Source organism: Anarrhichthys ocellatus, unplaced genomic scaffold, assembly GCF_004355925.1.
Source record: "Anarrhichthys ocellatus isolate YVR2014 unplaced genomic scaffold, GSC_Weel_1.0 scaffold2, whole genome shotgun sequence".
NCBI classification, from domain to species: domain Eukaryota; kingdom Metazoa; phylum Chordata; class Actinopteri; order Perciformes; family Anarhichadidae; genus Anarrhichthys; species Anarrhichthys ocellatus.
The window spans coordinates 6,336,624-6,357,845 of record NW_022280032.1 but is presented as its reverse complement, the minus strand read 5'-3'; the positions used below and the strand labels follow the sequence as shown (position 1 = coordinate 6,357,845).

General features: G+C 43.7%; 1 protein-coding gene across 2 annotated transcripts in view; it reads right to left on the bottom strand.

Moving 5' to 3' along the window:
* The window catches only part of prickle1a (prickle homolog 1a), a 24,812-nt gene extending 3,590 nt beyond the window's left edge, over positions 1 to 21,222 (bottom strand). For both annotated transcript variants that reach the window (XM_031860693.1, XM_031860702.1), the window contains exons 1-4: positions 20,983 to 21,222; positions 3,228 to 3,431; positions 1,324 to 1,437; positions 327 to 464 (exon numbers count right to left, since the gene is read on the bottom strand). In XM_031860693.1, coding sequence (XP_031716553.1) covers positions 327 to 464; positions 1,324 to 1,437; positions 3,228 to 3,416 — 441 coding nt within the window. In that variant the 5' untranslated portion in view covers positions 3,417 to 3,431; positions 20,983 to 21,222. The remainder of the gene's footprint in view (positions 1 to 326; positions 465 to 1,323; positions 1,438 to 3,227; positions 3,432 to 20,982) is intronic.

Sequence of the window (21,222 nt, the reverse complement as noted above, 5' to 3'; positions counted from 1 at the left end):
AACAATTGTCATGAGCAACTCCAAACCACTCAGCAGTGATGGCTGCAAACCCAGCTTGTGTTTGGTATCTCTTAAATAGCATAGCTGACACAGATATTTACTTCAGCTTTCTTTCTGGGTTGTAGCTAAAACTGGATTCACATTAGCCAAATATCAAATAATGTACATGAAGCTGTACAGAGGACAGGCAGTAAACCTTTTTTGTTTTAGTACCAAGGTTGACAAAGGCTTTTGGGTTTTGAAAGTCTATAGCCTTGACTTTAAAACAACTATCCCAGTCCTCTCACAGTCTCACAGGCATGATACATGCAAGTCAGGGAACTTACATGCTCACAAATGCTGTTCAGAAGATTGCGGGGCAGCAGTTTCAGTGTGCCCCTTCCCAGTGCTTCCTTCTTCCTCTGGACACTGAACATAAGCAGCTCCTTCTTCTCCTCCTCACTGAGGGACTGGCAGTAACGCACCTGGGGAAGGAAAGTGATAAGTTCCGGGTACGAAGGCCAATTTCACAATCACACAATGACTGGGATTCCTTCTTTTAAAGGTCTAATACAGTAAAAAAAAAACTGCTTTTTCCAAGTGACCTTTTCGGATTACGCCCTTTTGAAGGACCCAATTGCAAGACTGTCGGCCACTAATAAATGTTATAAACTTAGGTAGGTATGAGAGAGGGCAGAGTGCATACCAGAGCATGCTGAAGAAAGGCAATTCTTGACCCCTGCTTGGCCTTCTTACACCCCCCTACATATCTCCACCCACAGTCCTGATTGAGAACATCATTTTTACAACAGGCTTTTTTGATGTTTCCCAAGAGGGAAAGCAGACGTTTACACAAACAAGGCCTGTGTTTAGAGTGAAATCAAGAGGACGGGCAACAAAGGAAGAGAGACAGCCAAGTCGAACTGTGGTGCCACTGCGGTGGTGGCATCACATAAAGCCTCTTTCAACCAGCAGCCCCTCTCTCCCGCTGAGCAGTCCTCGTAAAGAAACACTGCTATGACAGGAATCCTGCTGGTGGGGGCTCCTGGCAAACATCATAAAATCATCAACTCAAAAGTGACATTGTGCCCACACTACACGTCTACAAGATTGTGGAACAAAAGTCCCCCAGTAGGATGTCAACGTGAATGCCAAGGGCTCACATTAGTGGGGTGGCATGGAGATGGGGAGGCTGTTAACACCGTGGGTTTGCGGGCAGATACGGCCACTCAAACAAAATGGAGAATAATTCTTTTCTGCAGCCGCGTGGCTTACATGAGAGGACGTGTTGGGGTGAATTTTATGTTACTTGTATTTATGCACATGCACACAAAATATTCTCACCTCATTATCATGCGGTGGAAGTTGGTAGAGGAGCTGCTTGATTCTAAACTTCTCTCCCGGACTGCTCACGTAGGGAATCTTGTCCTCAGGCAGACAGGAGAAATATAACTGGACCTGGAGAAATCATGGCATGGAGTAAGAAGATGAGGCATAGAAGCATTGTCTAGGTACTTGCACTAGGACACAGCTGAAAAATATTTAAAAAATCCAAATATATCATTGATGTTGAGGCAAAAACGTATACGGTTCAATGAATCCCCACACAAGACAAATGAAACCCGTTCCAACTTATATATTTTCAAGAATGCGTGGTTATCAATCTGAACATATAGCTGTTTCTTTGGTTCCCCAAGAGTTTAAAGGCTCTTTTTTTTATTTTTTTACCCAAATCTTCATCCATGGAATTGCAGCAATACATTCTTGTTATGATCTTGGACAGAGCAGCCCATATTTATGAAGACAAGGAACCAGAGAGCCGACAGATTCATTTGTGATGAGACACATTCTGGGACAGCCTCGTGTAAAATCTATGACTTTGTGGAATCAAAGTGTTTGCTTGAGTTTAACCCCGACATCAGCTTTATTTCAAAAGCACAACACATAGCATTGATGCTCAGTGGTGATGGCTCTGGAAGAATCATTCTCTTCATAAATCTGCACTAAAGAAGTTAAAACAGGTCAACAGGTCAAATCAGTTTGAAGGTTGTATATCCAGTCATACGCTTGTCTCTATAGGGACAGGACAAAGCAGCCTGTCTCTGTGGCACTTTGACCCTTGGGGCTGACAACTGAAATATAAACTTTATGAGGGAGGGGCTATTATAGCCGGCCAGATAAAGAGGTGGGATGTGCTGGTCTTGTGTGTTGGGGGGGCTTCCTGCAGCTTTGGCCGTCTAGAGGGGGGTTAACAGCAATTTACCCTGACAATCAACCTAGCGTTTGCCCCCCGCCATAAATTATGCACCTTTCCATGCTGCTATTACCCCTCATCCAGCTCCCGAGGGGCTGGGGAACAGTCAGCTATCACCCAAGCCCTATGTGTGTCTTCACTGTAATGATGACCCATAATACATGGCCCATTCAGGGAAATGGCTGCACTAAAGGCATCACAGTTGACCCATGCACTTCTAAAACAAAAGGCCCTTCATGTTAAGGAGTTAAGGTTCTCTGTCGCTGCTAACCCTTCTTTATTTTGCCCATCTCCCCCTCATTGCTTCCATGTGTGTTGTTTAACTAGGGAAGCGGGATGGAGAGAGAGATGCAGAGGGGGAGAGAAACACAGAAAGAAAAGAGAGAAATGAGTAGAGAAGAGGGGAAAAATGCAGCCGATTTGGGAAAAGTGCCACATCACACTGGCTGCCCTGCGGACACATCTAACAGCCCTGCCTGTGTTTGTGGAGGAGAAGGCTTGTTAAAAGACAGCCCCTCCGTTCCTGATCCTGCCAGCAGCAGTCAGCGCAGCCCACCAAGTCTTCCTCCTAACAGATCTCTGATAATCACAAGCAGACTTTGCCATACCGCAGTTTGTAAATAAAAGTACACACATCCTGCCTGTAAGTGGCTGCCTGGTGGAGCCTGACAAGTCTGCATAAAACAAAGGGACCAAGAAATATGTTGTCTGTCCCATAAGTGCCAGTCTCCTGACACTCTAGAATGGTATGTCCCTCAGTGATGTGCTGAGTAGCATTTATCTGGGCCAGGCAAATGGGCTAAAAGGGAAAATCAGGTCAGGTCTGTTTTTACTCTCTGTCAGGAGAATAGACAATTATTCACTGTGGTAAGGATTTGTGAACCAATGAAATAGGTATTAAAGAGAATAATATTATACAGTAAGTTTTCTTTGTAGGGCATTTGATTTCATGAACAATAGCAATAAAAATAGTCCATTGAACACAATTTCTCACCTGTTCAGGCCTAAGGCCAGGTGGTACCCAGGCATACTCCTCCAGCGCACAGCCTGAGTCATCGTCGGAGGTGGAGCTCCGCTGGAAGCCAGAGGTCAGCTTACTGACTTTGTGCTCCATCATCAAGTCTCGCTGGCGTGCCCCGCCCTGGAAGCCAGCCGCCGACACTGCCGCACTCGCCAGGCTCATCAGGCTCTCTTTTTACTGGACAGACAAAGCAAAAAATGGAAGGATGGGGAGGAGGAAAGGAAGAGAAATTGGGGTGAGGATCGGAAGAGGGAGGAAAAGAAAATGAAATGTTGGTTAACAAGCTATTACATCAACCAATAATGCTGTCCTCACTCCATCTAATCCAGTTCTCTAATGTCAGAGCCATTCCACTAAATGTTAACCACCGGCTGAATCACACCATCTCTTTCATGAGGCCCACAGCCCCCCCCCCAGAAGCCCATTATGGTATCTGAGCAAGCTTTTCTTGGTTCACTACTGGTGATGAGTCTACTTCATAAAGGCACTCATAAAGAGAACTATACCCTTTCACTGCTATTGTGGTGGCAGTTAAACATGTGCCCTCCTCGTGTGGCTTTTGAGGATATAAAGGCCATTAGGAAATTCCCAAAACTTCATGAGGTGACGTCTGATCTCATTATAGTGACAATAACAAGCAGTTAGCTATTCATATATACATGGCGAATTCAGAGTTGCTCACATGTACGCCCAGCTTTTGGCAATGTTGCACAGACCTCACATTCCTTTCCTATACTGTAATTCATTGTGCCACCAACTCCAAAGCAAGAACAACACCAGACACTGGCTGTTAAATCTTTAGGTTTCACCTTATCTGTGGAGCTTGGGCCTGAATGAGTCATCATTCAGCCTGTTGAGATGCTACGTCATACTTTGCCCCAAGAGAGGGACACCTTCTGGGATCTGATGCAGGCTTGATCAGTTGAACCTGAGGTCTCTATAAACACAGGCTTGGCCTTAAGACAGGGCCACCATATGGGGAATGTCCACAAGCCTCATCTCTCCCTTCATCTCCCCGTTTTCTTTGGACTGTTTGTTTTCCAACCTGCTGCAGCGAGTGTCTGATCATCCTTTCATCTTTTAGATGGACAGAACAATGCCAGACAGGTGAAGCAGTAGAGAGGGATGATAGAGGGGGAGATGGATGGATGGGGATACTCGGATGGATACCGACAATGCCACAGAGGGGGAAAAATAGAGCAAGGAGATCAAAGACTGTCACAGTGTTGATCTATGTGTGTGGTGGCCAAAGTCACTGATGCTTTACTTTACATCCGCACATGGCTGAACTGCTGTAGTAACAAAGACAGAAACAAAGTAAACTAGCGCTAAGTGGATAAAATAAAAATTAAATTAAAATGAACTACTGTAATCTTTACTGTCAAGTAAACCGATTCAGTAACATCTAGCAATATCGTATATCGTATATAGCAATATCGGTCTGAAGTTTGCTAACATTAGCCACAATGCTACTGGTCATACCAGATACCATGAGCTCACCCCTATAAGCCTACTTTAATTCCTGTGCTGCTGTTAGCTTTGCAGGACCAAGCAAACATGGAGATGATGAATGTGTGTCCAGTTGTGGTCATCTCTCACAGGCCAAGGGCTCTAGCTGAGATCAAATGGGAGCCCAGCCAGTGTCCAGCAGCCTGGCCATTACACCACCTCCCCCAGAGCCTCTACCCCCTATGGCCAGCAAGACAGCTGAGAAAACCAGACACACTTGAGGGCAGCCTTTGAACACCGGCGTGACAGTAAAGGGGCCTGAAAATCTGCGCTTCCTCCTGGAATGATATATATGCCTGGCTGCCCCTAGGAGCGTGCAGCTCCTATGCACACATGAAGAGGGAATGCACACATTTATGCTACTGCCAACACTGAAGCAGGTGTGCAGACTCGTAGACACGGGCTACCATAGGCTAAGCTGGTCCACACACACACACACACACACACGTACAGTAACAGCAACACCCTGTTAGAGTCTGCTGCATGCTTGTCGTTTAGTGACAACTCTTTCTGAGATAGTGGCACACCAGACCCTCCTGTGACTGATTAACTGCCGCACACATGGCATGACAGGCGAGGTGGCTACTGGCTATTCATATCAACTCATCTTCCTCAAGGACACGTCTGTGGCCTCGCCGCCAGAGACTGGCATGCACTCCTCTGGCCTGTCCAAAGACAGTCAAGCGTGATGGATGCAAAGGAATCGTGTTTTTTTTTGTGAATTTGTGCCTGCATTACACCGCAAAGTGTCAAGTCAGGTGGATTGGCTTTTAACACGTCCCATCAAAACGCCTCTGATGTCCTGAACAATGGCGTCTTTGTAAAGGAATCCACTGAAGGCTTGTTCCATCAAGAGCCTGTTTATCTCCCTTCACGTTTTTTTTCCTCCTGAAGATGTGGTGTGTTATCTCCTTATGCATGACAGTTAAAGCACTCAAACCCAGATAACCTGTCTTCAGATGAGAGAAGGGGGTGCAAGAAAGAAGACACTCTCTTGTTCTATTCGCATCTATTGACTTGCAAATGAGACCAAAATAACCTGCAAAAATGTGGCCTTGTTTGAGAACAGCTTGAGTTTCACGTGGGAGATAGCTAACTATAGGCAGGTTCAGTCAGGAGCCCAGAGACATCGACTTCACAGCCTCACATTTTATCAGGCGCAGACTCACTCATGCGGCACATTTGTTAGAAAGATGTTTGCTTTCACAAGTCTCCACGAGGATGTCTCACACAGCCAAACCTGAGTCGCAGGAATGTCAGGCTTGAACTTAAACCAGGCTCGCAAAGACGCATAAAGGATGTACATGGCTCGCTGTTAGGCAAGGCCCCTTTCTCATACAGCCACATCTGCTTGCATGCTAATCTTTCCTTTAGATGTCATGCAGTGTATTTCCTCCAACTTTGCCCAGAGAGCTTCTGTGACTTTTTGAATGGCAGAAGCAGTGAGCCAACTAACTTAACAATGCTCATACTGACTGGCCAACTCACTGACTCATCACTTGTGCTGGCTTTTTAAGTTTTTTCTCCCAACAAGGGTTCCAGTTTTACATCTCCCCCTTCTCACCGCTCCACTCCCCCTGCCTTGCCCTCCTCCCACACTAGCCAGACCCCTGTAGTCCTGAATGTTTAACAGCCCCTCACTCTTTTGTAAAGGCGCTTGTTAACATGGCTTTGGGAGCTGTGGTCCAGCATATCTGACTGATCTGCCCACAGAGGGCCAGAGGGTGGTGGGGGGTGCTATCAGACTGAGGCTAAAAAAGGGTGACTGATGTATAAAAAAGTTAATGTGTCCACAAATGAGATGAAATGTAAGTCAACGCAGGTGACTGAGGAAAGCTGGAATGCATGCTTGCTTTGAATGGTTTTCACTGAATGAACATTTTAAAACATCCCACAAGATATTTAGAATGAACGAAGTTGACTGTGCACTAGCAAAAATAGTGCACAATGACCACGATAGTCTTTTTGTGCAGAAGGTTTATATTCCAACGAGCTCTATATAACAGGAGCTCAATGAACATGTGGATGAACAGCAGATTTGTATGCACCCTTAAAGCACTACATAGACTTGGTAACTACATTATGTGTTAACTACAGTTTAATGTTAGTTATCACTTTGTAAAATACAAACCTCTCACAGTACCGCATACTGTGACTGACCGATAAATATAGCCGCCAGTGACATTTTTAAAGAGTATTCAACAACACTTAAACCAGAGTCCCCCAAACATCCAGACACTGGATCATTGGATTAACAACCCTTGAGAGAGTGCACAGGGAAAATAAGCAGCTTCTGGTCTGAATTACCGTCTATATTCCTCTAGGAAGTGGATGATGGACATGCACACAACCCAACACAGTGCTCTCTGTGAGTTTGGACCGGCCCAACATGTTTAACTTGGCTCCTGTAAGCTCAGTGATGCAGGATAGGCTCTACTTGAAGAGAAAAACAAGATTTTCTGTTCAAAGTCCCTGCTTACTTGAGCTTGAACTCAGATGAATCTGTTTTTATGTCAGAAGAGATATGTCTTAACTTGCAGCATAGTATTGCTCTCTGCTATCCCCGTCTACAGAAATATCTTCAAATGACAGCCTGTTAACTGTTGGCGCTTAATGTGCGGTTTCACTTGTGAAAACACAAAAGCGATCCAACAAACATCGTCAAACTGCTGCAGGCCAGATCAGATTGGTTTGACAGTTCAATTGTCTTTGTGAACCAGGACACGGACAGCTAAAGTAATCAGCAATTAAGATTAAACTCATAATTGAATGATCCAATAAACCAACTTCAACATCATTAAATCGAGGACTGAAATACAACACTGGTGATGTTCATTCATGGATTTTCTGTCTGCATAAGATTTGGATCCAATCTGCTTGAAAAACGCAAAAGGTGGAAAAGCTGCTGGAAAATCTGAGTGCAACTGAAGAGACCCAGAGAGGAGCTCGCTTCATGCAGCGTTGAGGTGCTATGGCTGGAGTTTGGTCATCTTATTGAGGCCTCCTTTCACGGCCGGGGGAGTGTTTTTCCAAGACCAAATGGATGGGAGTGACATCCCCAACAGAGATCTTCACTATGGAGACCACCTGCATGCGCTGGCCAGACTGAACTAAGACTCAACACACACATGTGCTGCTGTCACATAGCAAGACATCAAACACATTTACATCCCAGTAAATTCAGTTTGCATTGTAGCGGACCTAAAATCAACTCTTTGAACATTGGCGCCCTTCTCACCTCAATGGGAAAATGTCCCTCTGAAGGTAGATTTTTGACTTTAGCAAGGGTCAGTTGTTGCACAAATCTCCATCCGTACACGTGCTGTGCTGTATGTCTTGTGAATCATGCAAAACACAGATTAATAATTAAACCACCTCTCCCGTTAAACTGAATAATCCAAGAGATTTCATGTACAAGTCTTAACTGTACAAATCTGCATCAGAGTCAAAGAAGCATGCTCTTCGTACCTACAGACAGTTCAGGATGAGGTATGGTATATTTAACATTTTTCTTTCAGCCTCACACACGAAAGCACATTCCTCTAAAAAAAACAAAAAACAGATTACATCTTCAGTCATTTCCCTGTCATTCTTACCTCAACGTAGGCCAACTGTCCTGACGCGGCCAGGAAAAGGGATCTCGTCACCACTATATCCAGATCTAGATTCTTCTTCAGCCTCTGGGCTCCATGTCTATATGCAAGACCTTCAGAGCTCTAATTCCAGAACAGAAGCAGTCAGCCTTCTCTACCAGAGCTGTCAGCACAGTAACAGCCCATATCAAAGCTAAGACTGTAAAAAGTCAGTGAGATGTCCGTCTGAGTGCGTGGGAGAGAGTGTCTGAGAGGGGTGTGTGCATGTGCGTGTACATGGAGGAGCTCAACCAGATGGTCATCCCACCCTTCTGTCTCCCACCCACCACTCCTCCTCCTTCACCTCCTCCTCCACCTCCTCCTCCTCCTCCTCCTCCTCCCCCCCAACCCTCCTAACCTCAGCCCGGCCCCTTAACCCCAGTACAGCCAGTCAAGGCAGGGTATGGGAGAGCGAGGCGTCTCCCCTCCACCGGCCCTCCCCTCGTACTTCAAACACATGCTTCCAAATGAGAACCACCGCTCACAGGAACTGCACTTTTAAGTAGCACATCAGTGATGGCTGCGCTCCTTTCACCACACTGACCGCCCCATCGCCACACAAGCTTTCACATGACATTCTTCGTTCTCCTTCCCTATCAACAGCTCAAAGATGTGGGGAAGGTGGTGAACATTAGAGTCAGGTTTGGATTATCTGGTGGTTTGTCTCTCTCCTCTTGTGCGCTAAAATGTCACTAAGTTACAGAGAGCTGGTTGCTAACTACAGCTTTATGATTACAGAGTGATTGTTGTGTACAGAGTGAACAAAAGATGCTTTATTTATCCCGCTATGAAAAAATGCTTCCTACCATCAACATCCAGGCTCAGCCTCATATAAGCCTTCCCTCTAACTGAACATGATGTCAACCAATCTAAATGTGTCCAGCTATCAGGCCTTTCATATGTGATTCACTCACAGAAGGGCTTTACAAAGAAAGTACTTCAACCACAAAGCTGTTATTATCTGTTTAACATTGTCTGAGTGAGGGTTAAAATGTCCAACTTTGTTCAGCTCAACTCTGTTAAGTCACGCAATACCAAAAGTCTGCAGACACTATATGATATTCATTTCAGAGCTTAAACTATTCATCCATCAACTGGTTAGCCAGTTGACAGAAAATAAATCTACAATTTTGATTATCGATACATCATTTTTAATCAAGTTTAAGGCAGAAATTGGCTGGTTAATTTTTCTCAAAATGTGATTTTAGGACTTTCCCGAACATGAAAAACCTGGCAAAAACCATCAAAAAGAGAACAATACTACATGGCTAGTATTGGCTAATATCCAATCTTTCTGTTTGCCTTAATAATACAGGTTGAAAATAAAGTTATTAACATTTTCTATAAAACTTAATTGTACATTATCCGCCTGTCCAGTAAACCTCTACTGCTGACCTCTACCTCTCCTTCACCTCTGCAGGAATGTCACAACGTGATTCTCTTCCTGTTGCCTCAGAAAATAAAAGTGAGCAGTTCAGGTCGAACTCCGGACAGTTGCCCCTTTTGCATCCCTTTGTGGTTGTTTGGGTGCAATGTCAAAGTGTTACTTTTTCGCAAAAGGACAAGTTTTATATTGTTTCTAAGAGAACTAAAAAGTTCCTCCATCCTTCCGAGCACAAGGGTTAACATGCTCTGAGACTGTAAAACAAAGCAATAGAGCATTTTAATAGGACACAAGGAATCTATTAAAACAGCTAGAATTGGTTTCTTTATTAACATTTTAGAAGCCGTTTGATTTTGTGAGGATGACGTCAGGGTGTAATTCTGTGAACTCAAACACATGCGTGAAGCATTTACACTGTGGGGTGTCTAAGAGGGGCTGATATAACAGGGGTCACAAGGGTCAATACCTGTGTAACGAAAGCAGTGAAACATGTGTCTTCACATTGCATCAAAAAGTAACAAGTACTCCAAAATCTTTCATTTACACTCTCAATTTTGCCAATGATTTGTCTTCAAATCCACAGTATATTCAAAAGCTAGTTTGCTCTAAGTCCAGTCTCCTTCCATCAGATCACAGCTCATGGCTGCTATGATGAGCTTAGTACAACAGAACATCATTGTCTACATGTTAACTGGTCAGAAAACCTTCAAGTAAGCATATCTTTTTGAATCAAAAGAAAAAAGAAAGGCCAAAACAAGGCCCGTTCCTTGTTCAGCACACCTTTGCATGACTGACAGCATGTGACTCTGCTCACCCACACACCTCACTTTCACACCATTATGTGTTAAAATATCACAGCGCGGGTGGCGAATGGTGACTGTCAATGTTATTTAAATTTAAAAAAAATTAAAAAAATGCAGCTTGGACAGTGTTGATGAAAGTTTTATCCGAACCAGAAAACAAACATGATTGAATAAATTAATGATTGATATTTTGGGGCTTACATACTAATATTCGGGCGCCTGCGTGTTGCATTTGCTGTAGGAGTGTGTGGCTGTGTCGACAAAAACCCCATTGTCGCAGCCAAGGCCAGGGGAGGAGAGGCACCCTTTCACAGCAAACCTCAGGCCTTTGTGCTGGTCCAAATGACTCTGCACCCTGCCCCATTAGCAATTCTTAGAGGGGAGGGACAACACAGCATCCTGCCTTTGGGGAGACATTCATGAAATGTAAAGCTAGGATGGTAAAGTAATCTGGACAAAAGTTGCAATGCCTATTCATCAACGCCAGTATGAGTAAACCGATTTTGCCACATTTGAATTTAAGGGAAACAGTTGACCTTCCTTAGTTTCTCGTCATTTCAAAGTTGCAGATTTGGAAGAAAGTTCAGCAACAGGTTTGAAAGTTCAAGGAATCTTCAAAGTTCACATCTTGCACTGAAATTGCAAAAGAGAATCACTGGCCTTTGACAATGAACTTAGTTGAGGACGGCTATTAACAGGCATCTGTGGATTATCTTTAGTTTCTCAAACGGGAACCTGTCAGAATAACAACATCCTGAGCCGGCACAACTCTATAGTTAGAGGTAGCTGGCTGCACAGTTCAAGGTTCGCCTCAGATGGTTGAATAATATAAAGTTGGAGAAGTCATGCATCCCTGACCTTTGACCCTAGAGAGCACCAGATGACCCATAAATCTATGGCCCCGGGGCTTTACAGCCCATTCCCGTCATATCCACAACGACCTGAACAGCACCTCACACCTGGTCTGCACCTTCTCACTGCTGTAAAAATGAGAAGGAAAAAAACGCCCTGTGCTAGCGGCAGGGTAGTCCATGACCAGCATGCCCTGACAATGACAGGACAGAGATGATCACCATCAGAACCAACGCCCCACGATAAAGCTGCATTCTTCTCTGGTCCAAACATGTCCTTGAGAACGGGGACCCATAAAACAAAGAGCTGAATGCTAGTATCCAGCAGACTAGTAATCCTGTGATCCCCATGTGAAACATTGTGTAGAGATGGACAATAGCATGAATTAAAATCTAAAGTAACCTGTTTAGACGAGACTAATTTGAGTCCCGTAAATTGGGGTACCAAAGGGGGCAAAGGGAAGGTCAGTCTCTAACTTACCGTCATTGATGGCCATTGTTGAGAGCAGCTCTCACTGGTGTGTGAGCTACCTTATAAAAAGTAGCCATTCTCAAGGTTTAAATGACTTGCCAACGGTTATTAGCAGGACACAGGCAAAAACAAAAGCCTCAGTTATAAAGGCCAATAAAACCCTATCACTCTACTGTAACAACAATCCTTTTTACGCCTTGAAAGAGGGAGGAAAAGGTCAACTGGTGGAGCAGTCAGCGCATTGATATTGACTTAGCTAGATTGGCGCTGACAAACTCAGGTCAGACTGTGGGCTTGTTAGCCCTATAACCTTCACATAACCCCTTTTACTGTTTCACTCTTACACATTGGAGGCAGCTGAGGACAAAGCTTAGATCCAAGCTTAGTTTCTGACATGAGACATTTGTAAAAAATTAAAGACAAATATCTACTCACTTAACTCTTGACCTCACTACAGATCAAGCGTTTCTCAAGAGTGCTGAATAGGAAAAATCGAAATAAAAAAAAGGACAGGATTCAAGATTTATTAGACTGAATTACTTCTGAACTTTTTAACCCCATAAAGAAATATAATTTTCTGACTTCCCAAGAAGGAACAAAAAAAAAAAAGGTCACCATACCTAAATCCTGAGTCCGTAAACTGCCTGTGTTTTATTATCAAAATGACAGAATGTTATTGTAGAAAACCACGACATAATACTTAAGTAGATGTCAGTTTGTCCCTGATTTCATGGAAGAATTATATGAACATTTCACTTAATTTCTGCTTTATTTAATTTGCTGTAACCCTGTTGTGTCATGTACTGTATGATGTAATGCAACATGAATGTCCAGTTTGCATGGAGTACCCTGTAACACATGACATAGCACATCTCTGCTGAACAAAGCCTGGTGTCAGCACACTGCTTGTTTCTTCACTTTATCAAGAGTACACTGCTGTCTAACTGCTTTGCCAAACATTGCAGAGACGTACGATTGGGACAGCTCATATTTCACCCTCAATTTGACACCCTCTCACCTAGTTGTAAAAGCCGAACCTCATTGGGAACAATAGGAAGTGGAGCGACAGAGCTCCTGGGGCTGTTAAAGGGAGGAAGCCCCTTTATTTGAGGACACTATAACTCAACAAAAGCCTGTGGCTGTCTGCACACAGAGCGGGCCGAGGATGAATGGGCTGCTCTTACACCACTCACTTGCACTGACAAAAGCACTGGATCAGCAAAGGGCAAAACCTATCATGTGTGGTCCCCCCTTCAAAAACTGAGAATAAAATTACAAAACAGCACTTAAAACCAATGAGTTCACCCAACAGGTCTCTGTTTTCACCTTCATTTTTTTTTTTTCAATTTCTTAAATGTAAATTTAAAATGTTTAAAAATGTTCCACATGACCAAGGACACTGTCAGCTTTTCCATGACATGTGAAAAGGTTTGATCACTCCTGTTGAAACAGCACCCTGTCAATGTCTGGGTTCAACACTTGCGACCTTTAAGACTTCACTACATTTTTAGCTTATAACCTCACACTTCCAGAAAGTCTAACTCACACACACCACTTAAACCTCGCACCTCACACATCTGGGCTTTTTCTCCTCACCTTTCCTTGAAGTTCAACCGTGTATCCTTCGTACGGCAGGAAAACTATTTCCTGTGTGTTTCCAGCCCCGGGCTCAAACGGACACATGAATGAGACCGCCGTAACAAAACAGCCAATATTGGGGCACGACTGCTATGAACAAGTCTTGTAGAAAGAGAGGATGCAGTTTTTTTTTGCTTTTTAATAGGAAGAGAAAGTTGGCAAGTCCCACACGTGGAAGCATTTTCCTTAGCCGCACGGCTTTAAAAAGCAAACCATGGAATCCAACAATACTCAAACAGTTAAGAGTTGCTCAGTCAGGATCCCACTAATGATTAACATTCCTGGAGAATCACTCCGTTAGTCTTTTTAGAGCGTTCTAATTAAACACATGCTCCAGTGCCACAGCACAGAGGGAACTCTGACGACTGAGAGCAGGGATGCTTCTTTCCAGCTCTGCTTAATTGGACACAATTAAAGTCATTAAGGTGGTAGTAAAAAAACAGCAGAAAGAGCAGAGGAGAGGCCCAATGATCTCCTATTTAAGACTCCCTGTTGCTCTGATGTTCTTGACCCTTTCACCTCCTCACGTGACTCACATTCAAAAGTACAGGAAAATGGTCTGGACCGACTCGTTCATTATGAGATGTCCAACCGGAGATTTACTCTTGTTTGACTTTGAGAATGTATTGATGCTTGTTTTATGTGTGTCTAATGTTGTCACATTTCTGAAGAGGACACAGAGGTTGTACATGTGTGGAGGTCCTACATCTTGGGAGGTAAATGTATATCTGATTATTTATGCATCTGTCTGCCACATTGAGTTGCTTCTCTCTGTGTTCTTTGTGGCTTTGACGTTTATTTTTTGACACCTGTGATATATTGTAATTTCTCAGCCCCGCATTTCCCTTTTGCTCTCCATCTAAAATCTCAAGTGTCCATATAAAAAACAAAAAAGTTAAACTTTAAACTAGGGATGCATTTATCTACCCGTTCAGCAACAATACCGATTCAAGTATCCAGTGTTGATTCAATACCAGTGCTCTCAAATGCCCAAATTTAAATTCTGCATACCTCACTGCATGGCATTATGTTATTTAACCTTTTTTAATTATATGTAAGATAACAGGAGGATAGGGATTGCTATGACACTAACCAATGAGTTGATGGCCTGCCATGGCTGAATGTAACTGCTCCGAAAACACTGAATGTTATAATGATATTTTCAAAAAAAAACTGCATTCATTGTAAATCGGTCACATCATACCAGATCAATACCAGAGCGCAGAAGCTTGTCAGTGGAACATGTGTGCAAGCTATGTATTGTATATGTATTCAGTTCTAGTGATATCCAATCTGAAGCAGTAGAGAGGCCTCACTCAATTTATACAGGCCAGACATGGGGTCATTAGTGCCTGGAATCTGTGTGTGAGTGTGTGTTGGCACAATGTATGTGTGCCATGGAAAAAAGGACACAACTGGCTGCCTTATCACCCCCCAATTAAGGATAGCAGTCCCCCTGGGAGAGCTTATTCTTAGAACCCTCACATGTAAAATGTCTGTTTCTGTCTGCATCAGTGTGTTATTTTTGGAGCTGCTAATACTGAGGTCACCAATGACACCAAACCATTTTTCAGTCAGCATGTAGGAACATATGACAGAGTGTGCATACCCGCTGTGAGTATTTAAAAAAATAATAACCCTTCCCATAAAATCTGAGATGCCTTTCCTTCAAGTTTTTACTACTTCTCAACATCATAAAACATTCTTTCCCTATATGGTCAAGTGTGTGTGTGTGTTTGGACAGGACGCACGTGCACAGATGTACACATCTGGTGAGCCACTGCTCTTGTTTTCTTTGGGAGCCCAGCCCCTAACAGGAAGACAGTGCGAGCATAGCAAACAAAAGCCCGGCTCTTTGAACCGGCCTCTCACTAGGAGCTGCCGTCAGGTTGTTGTGGCCAAACGAACTGTTTCTGTGTCAGCTCAGTGGGCCCATTGTGGGCCTCAGGCTGCTGCTCTGCAAGACATGTCCTCAGCCGGCCTTTGTCAATATTGACCCATCTGCACGTCATCTTACAACATCAACCTTTACTGCGATGCGTTTCCAACTGACAATAAAACATTCTCTCTGTGTGAAGAGGCAAATTAGATTATAAAATCCTAACTCCCGTGATAGTAAACTTAAAAATAGTCAAAACTCGCTGTCAATTTTAAATAGTGGAGGTGGAAGAAAACATCTGACAGTCACTCCTGACTTTCATGCAATGAAATAGAGGATTTGAATAGAATGTTTGATAAATAATAATGGACAGAAAAGTAATGCTGCTGGTAAATACCAGATAGGAAGTCATTCAAAATCAGACTTCCTAAATTAGTTGAGAGCGACAGAAAGACAGAGAGAATACACAGTTTTCAGACTGATTTCTTTCGTGGCCAGGGCTAAATGGTTCATTTTAATTCATGTATAATCCTAATCTATGTAAATTTGATTTACACAGAGCAGAGAACAAGATATGCTTTATACACTTTATTTGAAACTGTTTTAGCTGGCCTTGCACATGGTCTTGTTTGCTAAAGCTGATTGTGGGGCGATATTACTACAACTGGGGACATTTACAACACAGACTTACATCCGTAACGGCATCATCATGTTAGACGGCCTCCTTCTTAACGTGACCTTACTTTTGCTGTATCACAACTGTCTTAACGACATGAGCATTAAGGTTGACATAATGAGGATGGACTCACATTGGGTCCAGACTTTGTTTGGAGCAATTGATAAGCCTAACCAATACACATGTGCCAGTTCATTTCCAGGCAGCTTTACTTCCTTTTCTTGACATCCAACCCTGTCAATGTGCACAGATGAAATGCTTCAGATTCACTGCTTCAGATGAAATGGGAAGGGGTCCAGTGTTTCATTATGAATGTAAAGCATGTGCTGTGGTACATATATTGTGGTATACAGAGCACTCTCTATTCTTGGATGTAAGATCCCATTAAGGAATTATCTTTGAATTGGCTCACATAAAAAATACCTCTATTGAAAAACAAAGAAAAGAAGAAGTTTTAGTTGAAATATATTCCTGAGAGAGCCGGAAGGGGATATGGTATTGATTTATTGCTTTGCATCCCCTTTAATATTCTTATAATGTCTTTTAGGAGATGTTCTAATGAGTTGTAATGAGATGAAATCAAGTACTGTGTCATTTGTGAATAAGCACAAACTCTTACATTGTTTCCAAACCCAATTAATTGTGTAGTTAAATCTACGGGATGAACATTTTTAACGAGTTAATGTTCTGAGAGAATTCTGGCAGACATCCAGAAACTGTCTGCACTGTCTGTAACTGTAACCTTTCATGAAATCTCAGGAAATACCTTTGTTGAAATCCAAAAATCCCTTGCCCTGCGGAGTGGATTTTTAAACCCCGTTGACCTTTTCCATATCATCCACGCTCACTGACTCCACCCCTGTGACAATGCCAACAGGGAAGGAGGAACAAGAGCCACAGGAAGGGGAGAGCGGGGTGTGTGTTTTGCATATTTCCAGCCGTGGGTCCGGAAAGCTTTGACTAAATCCCCTGTTGTGTGCCGGGGAAATGAGCTGGGATTTATAATGACTATCTCAGAGTAATATGTTTTCTTTTGCTTCCAGCCCTTGATGCTGTGATTGCTTGGATGGATCCCCGTGGATGAGGAGGACAGAGGAGAAAACATGCCCTCCTGTAGGCGGCCATGTTTGTGTCAGTTTGGTGTAGAATGAACTTTCCAAAAACTCCATCTGACATTTGGCATCTCTACAACCGTGATCCCCTTTTATTAAATGCAGACATGTTGGTAATAACCAGTTTTGTTGCGCTGCAAAGTGGTTATTGTGCAGTACTCATCCAGAGCTGAGCGTCATGCCTATACATGATGGTGATAATGAAACATGTGTGTCAAGCATGACTTTCATCATCGTGGTGGTCTGATGGTTAGTCCCGCAATTATGCCGTGTGGTTACCAGAGATCTGCTGGGAGATTCAACTCCAAACCCGTTTTCCTCTAACATCATCCTGCAGCTCCTAATAAACAGAGTTGTGCCTGGAAGCGCTAAATCACTACCTTTAATCACTTTATGCTTAGCATGTGGATCCAATGTGTGCCACTGCTGCAGGCACTGACTCTCATACATGATGCTGTTCAAAAGTTACAGGAAGGGGGGGGGGGGGGGTCTGTGCACAGCATCCACAGCGGTTACCCCGCGATACAACTGCAGTGTGACAGTGCCCTAACTTTGACCATCCAGGCCGCAGATTCAGGGACCACCAGCGTTTAAACAGGCCATATTTCTTCCAGTCTCCTGCCAACCTACCACAAACAGTTTACAGTCAAAAGCGCTCTGCTTTCTGGCGTTCGCCTGTGGCAGCCCGACGCCATGCCACATCTCCCCGTCCAGAGCCATGAAAGACTGGCCTCCTCTGACAGCTCCTCACAACACGCGGCCCTGTGCTGCTCTGCTTTTAGCCCTGCTGCGGTGAGCTGGACCACGTCTGGGGATAAAAGGCTGCCAGAGTGTTTGGCTTGCAGTCGATTTACATGGACGCGAGGGTGATTCATTCTGGCTTTGCACAAACAGGCCTCTGTGTACATTTCGCTGGTACTGGGCTTTTAAATCAACAGTGGGGAACGTATACACACGGGCACTGGGACCTACATTCTGCTCATTCACACTCAGCTGGGTGTCCGTCTGTAAGTGTTGGAGAGTGTATGCGTGTGTGGCAGTCATAAACACATATAGGTGACTACTTTGTCTCCGTCCATCTGCTTCTCCCGGACAGACACACCACGACATGCCTCACTGTTTATGTCTGCGACTGGCTTTATGTCTGCGATTTGTCTCCACCTCCACCACCCTTGCTGTGCACTAATGCTGTGGCTCACAAGGGTGCTAATGTCATAGCTAGATTATCTAGCTTAAAGGTGAATTATGAGGAGCTCATACGAAAAACAGGGCTTTCTGCCGCCGAGTGTTAATTCCCCAAGTCTACATGCATTTTGGTGCTCAAATAAACCATAAACATATCCCACAACGAGCACTCGTAAACATCAAGTTGGCAGAGGAGGATCAAAACAGTTTCTTTCTGCTGTGTCCAACAAAATGTATGACAAGGCCAGCTATTTTATTCCCCTCTTGCATTTACACACACAAAATACTCTAAGTCTTTTGATTCTATTAGTGGCACCTTTGAATCACTGCAGGGCTTTGGAAATGAGACATGGACAAGTCTATAAATAACTTAATAGTCACGGAGAATTTCTCACCTGCAGCTGATCATTGAAAGTAAGAGCTCAGCTCACGTCTCCCCGAGCACAAGCCTCGCCTTTACATCATTTAGACATTAAATAACTGCAGCTGGTGAAGCACGAGACAACAGATAAACAGTTCACATTTACAGTACAATCATTGGTTGGTTGGTGAGAATTAGAATTAGAATATTGGTCTGACAACACAGAATTTGAGTTTCTGGATTATATGCTGGGTCTGAGATGTAGGCCATCATTTTGTATTTGTCAGTAGTTACAATGAAAAATAGTTTAGAAAAAAAAGAAAAAAAGATTGTGTTGAAACAGCTGTCCTCCAACACAACCTTAAAAATGTTTATGAATAAATTCAGGTTGTCATGTCAATGGTGCTGGCGAGCTTCTACCTCCAAGGTGTCAACCTCTATTCTAGCCACTAGGTGACACCACCACCTTGGTTCTGTGCTCTGTCCTCCCTGTATCACCGTCCACAACGCTCACACTCAGTATTTATTTCTTTACACCCTCTTCCTCTACTGGCCAATGTCCACAGGAAAAATAAATATGTCAAGGATAGGATGGCTAACAATGCTGTAATCGAGGATGGTAGTGACCACGTTTCAAAACACCTTCTGGTGCAATAGAGCAAGATTGTGACCTGGTGCGTCACACTTTGAAGTGGAACTGCTGACATTGTGCAGAACCTGTAGCTCCTCCTTTGTACTGTCAAAGAGCTAAAATACTTAATTTATTTTCAAATCAATTTTCCCTTATCCTGCACTTCTTCAAACCACTTTCACAATCTACCCAATGTGTCCAAATATAGACCAAGGCTTCTCCTGAGTTTGTCCTCTCACCTCTCTGTCAGGCTTCAAGCTGAACTGTCCCGGGATCAGCAGCGTTCTCTTTTTGTCAGCTGTGGCCATAGTGACAGATTTCAGGCCAGCCTGACTCTGCGTTATTTTGCGCTCGGTCTGAGCCGTCTGTCACTCTGTCAGCCCCCAAGAGGGCATGCACGGGACTTAATGGCTTATGGTGATGTTTGCTGTGCTCCAACGAGAGCAAAATATTATCTTAGACAGCCATGGTTAAATATAGCAGTAACTGCTCTCCTGTGTCTTGTAGGTTAAGCACTTTCTATCACAGCTGAGAATGGAAATGTTTGAAACTGGTGTGGCGTGTCATTGTTCTCCAAAGGAAACACTTTCTGGCATGTTTAGCTCTGTGAGAGGTCCACAAGGAGTGATGAATTTACTTAAGCAGCGTGCAGGGTTAGTTTTATTAGAGCAGACTAGACTGCAAAAATGTCCACCCTAGTCTTAAAGACTCAAGTCTTAAAACCAGTTTTCCTTGTTTTAGATAGAAACAATGCAGAATAGTGCTGACGAAACCCGACTCAAGAATGTTCTCTCTAAGTTGATGTCTAGTATAAACAAGTTGCCAGATGTATTCACTTACTTTAATAAACATTTCAGGACTGAATCTAAATGACTCGTCAGAGTGGATTTTTCTTTTCTTTTCTTTTTTGCAGCTGGTGCAATTTTTTGGTCAAGCCTTTCCAACCTTATCCATCATGGTTGGAATTGAAGAAAGTGAGAGTGACTTTTCATACTGTATGTGACCGGGGTGTGTATGACCACATTCTCCCTCACTCAACAGCACTCTTGACAGCTATGGAGCCCTGCAGTGGCGGACAAGCAGCGGTCACGAAGTGCCGACCAGTTGTCACCAAAGTGACAGGCGACAGCTGAGTCCATACATCTGGAGGCCCGGGGGACTCCACTTCTTCCACCCGTCCCACGTCTCCGACTCAAGTTTTTTTTTCAGCTTTAGAGAAATGAGGTTACATGCAGGGAAAGTGAAATGTTGAAATGATGCGTAAAAGCGCAAAGCAGCATTGGAAGATCAGAACATTAAAACCAATTGGATAACTTTTTGGGGCTGACACAATATGACCTCTTCAGAGTGTGAGTTTGACTGATGGAAGTTGCATTGTTCAGACTATATTGTAGACAAAAAACACACTAATTAAGATCGACATCTGACCTTTTTCGTCACCTCTGCATCACTTAGAGCATTTTCTTTGCGTAAAAAAACAAACAAATAGACTGGCGCAATTGTAGATAGTGAAATGATTTAAAAGCGGTCCAGACTCCTGAACTTAAAGTCCAAAAACTACTGTTAAAAGACACAAAATTACTTGGTCCACTCACCCCCAAAGCGTTCAGTTGCAGTAAACAGAGTATCCAGAACCAATATTCCCGAAGTGAGAAAAGCGATTCACGCTGCGTCTCATTGGCATAAGATGAAAAGTCCAGAGAGGGTGCACCACTGTGCCGCAAAGCTGAACCCAGAGCTGTGCAAAGCGATAAGCTTAAACTCCTGGCTGCAGTGGAGACGAGCGCTGAGAGAGAGAGAGTGAGAGAGAGAGAGCCTGGTCTGACTTCACCCGC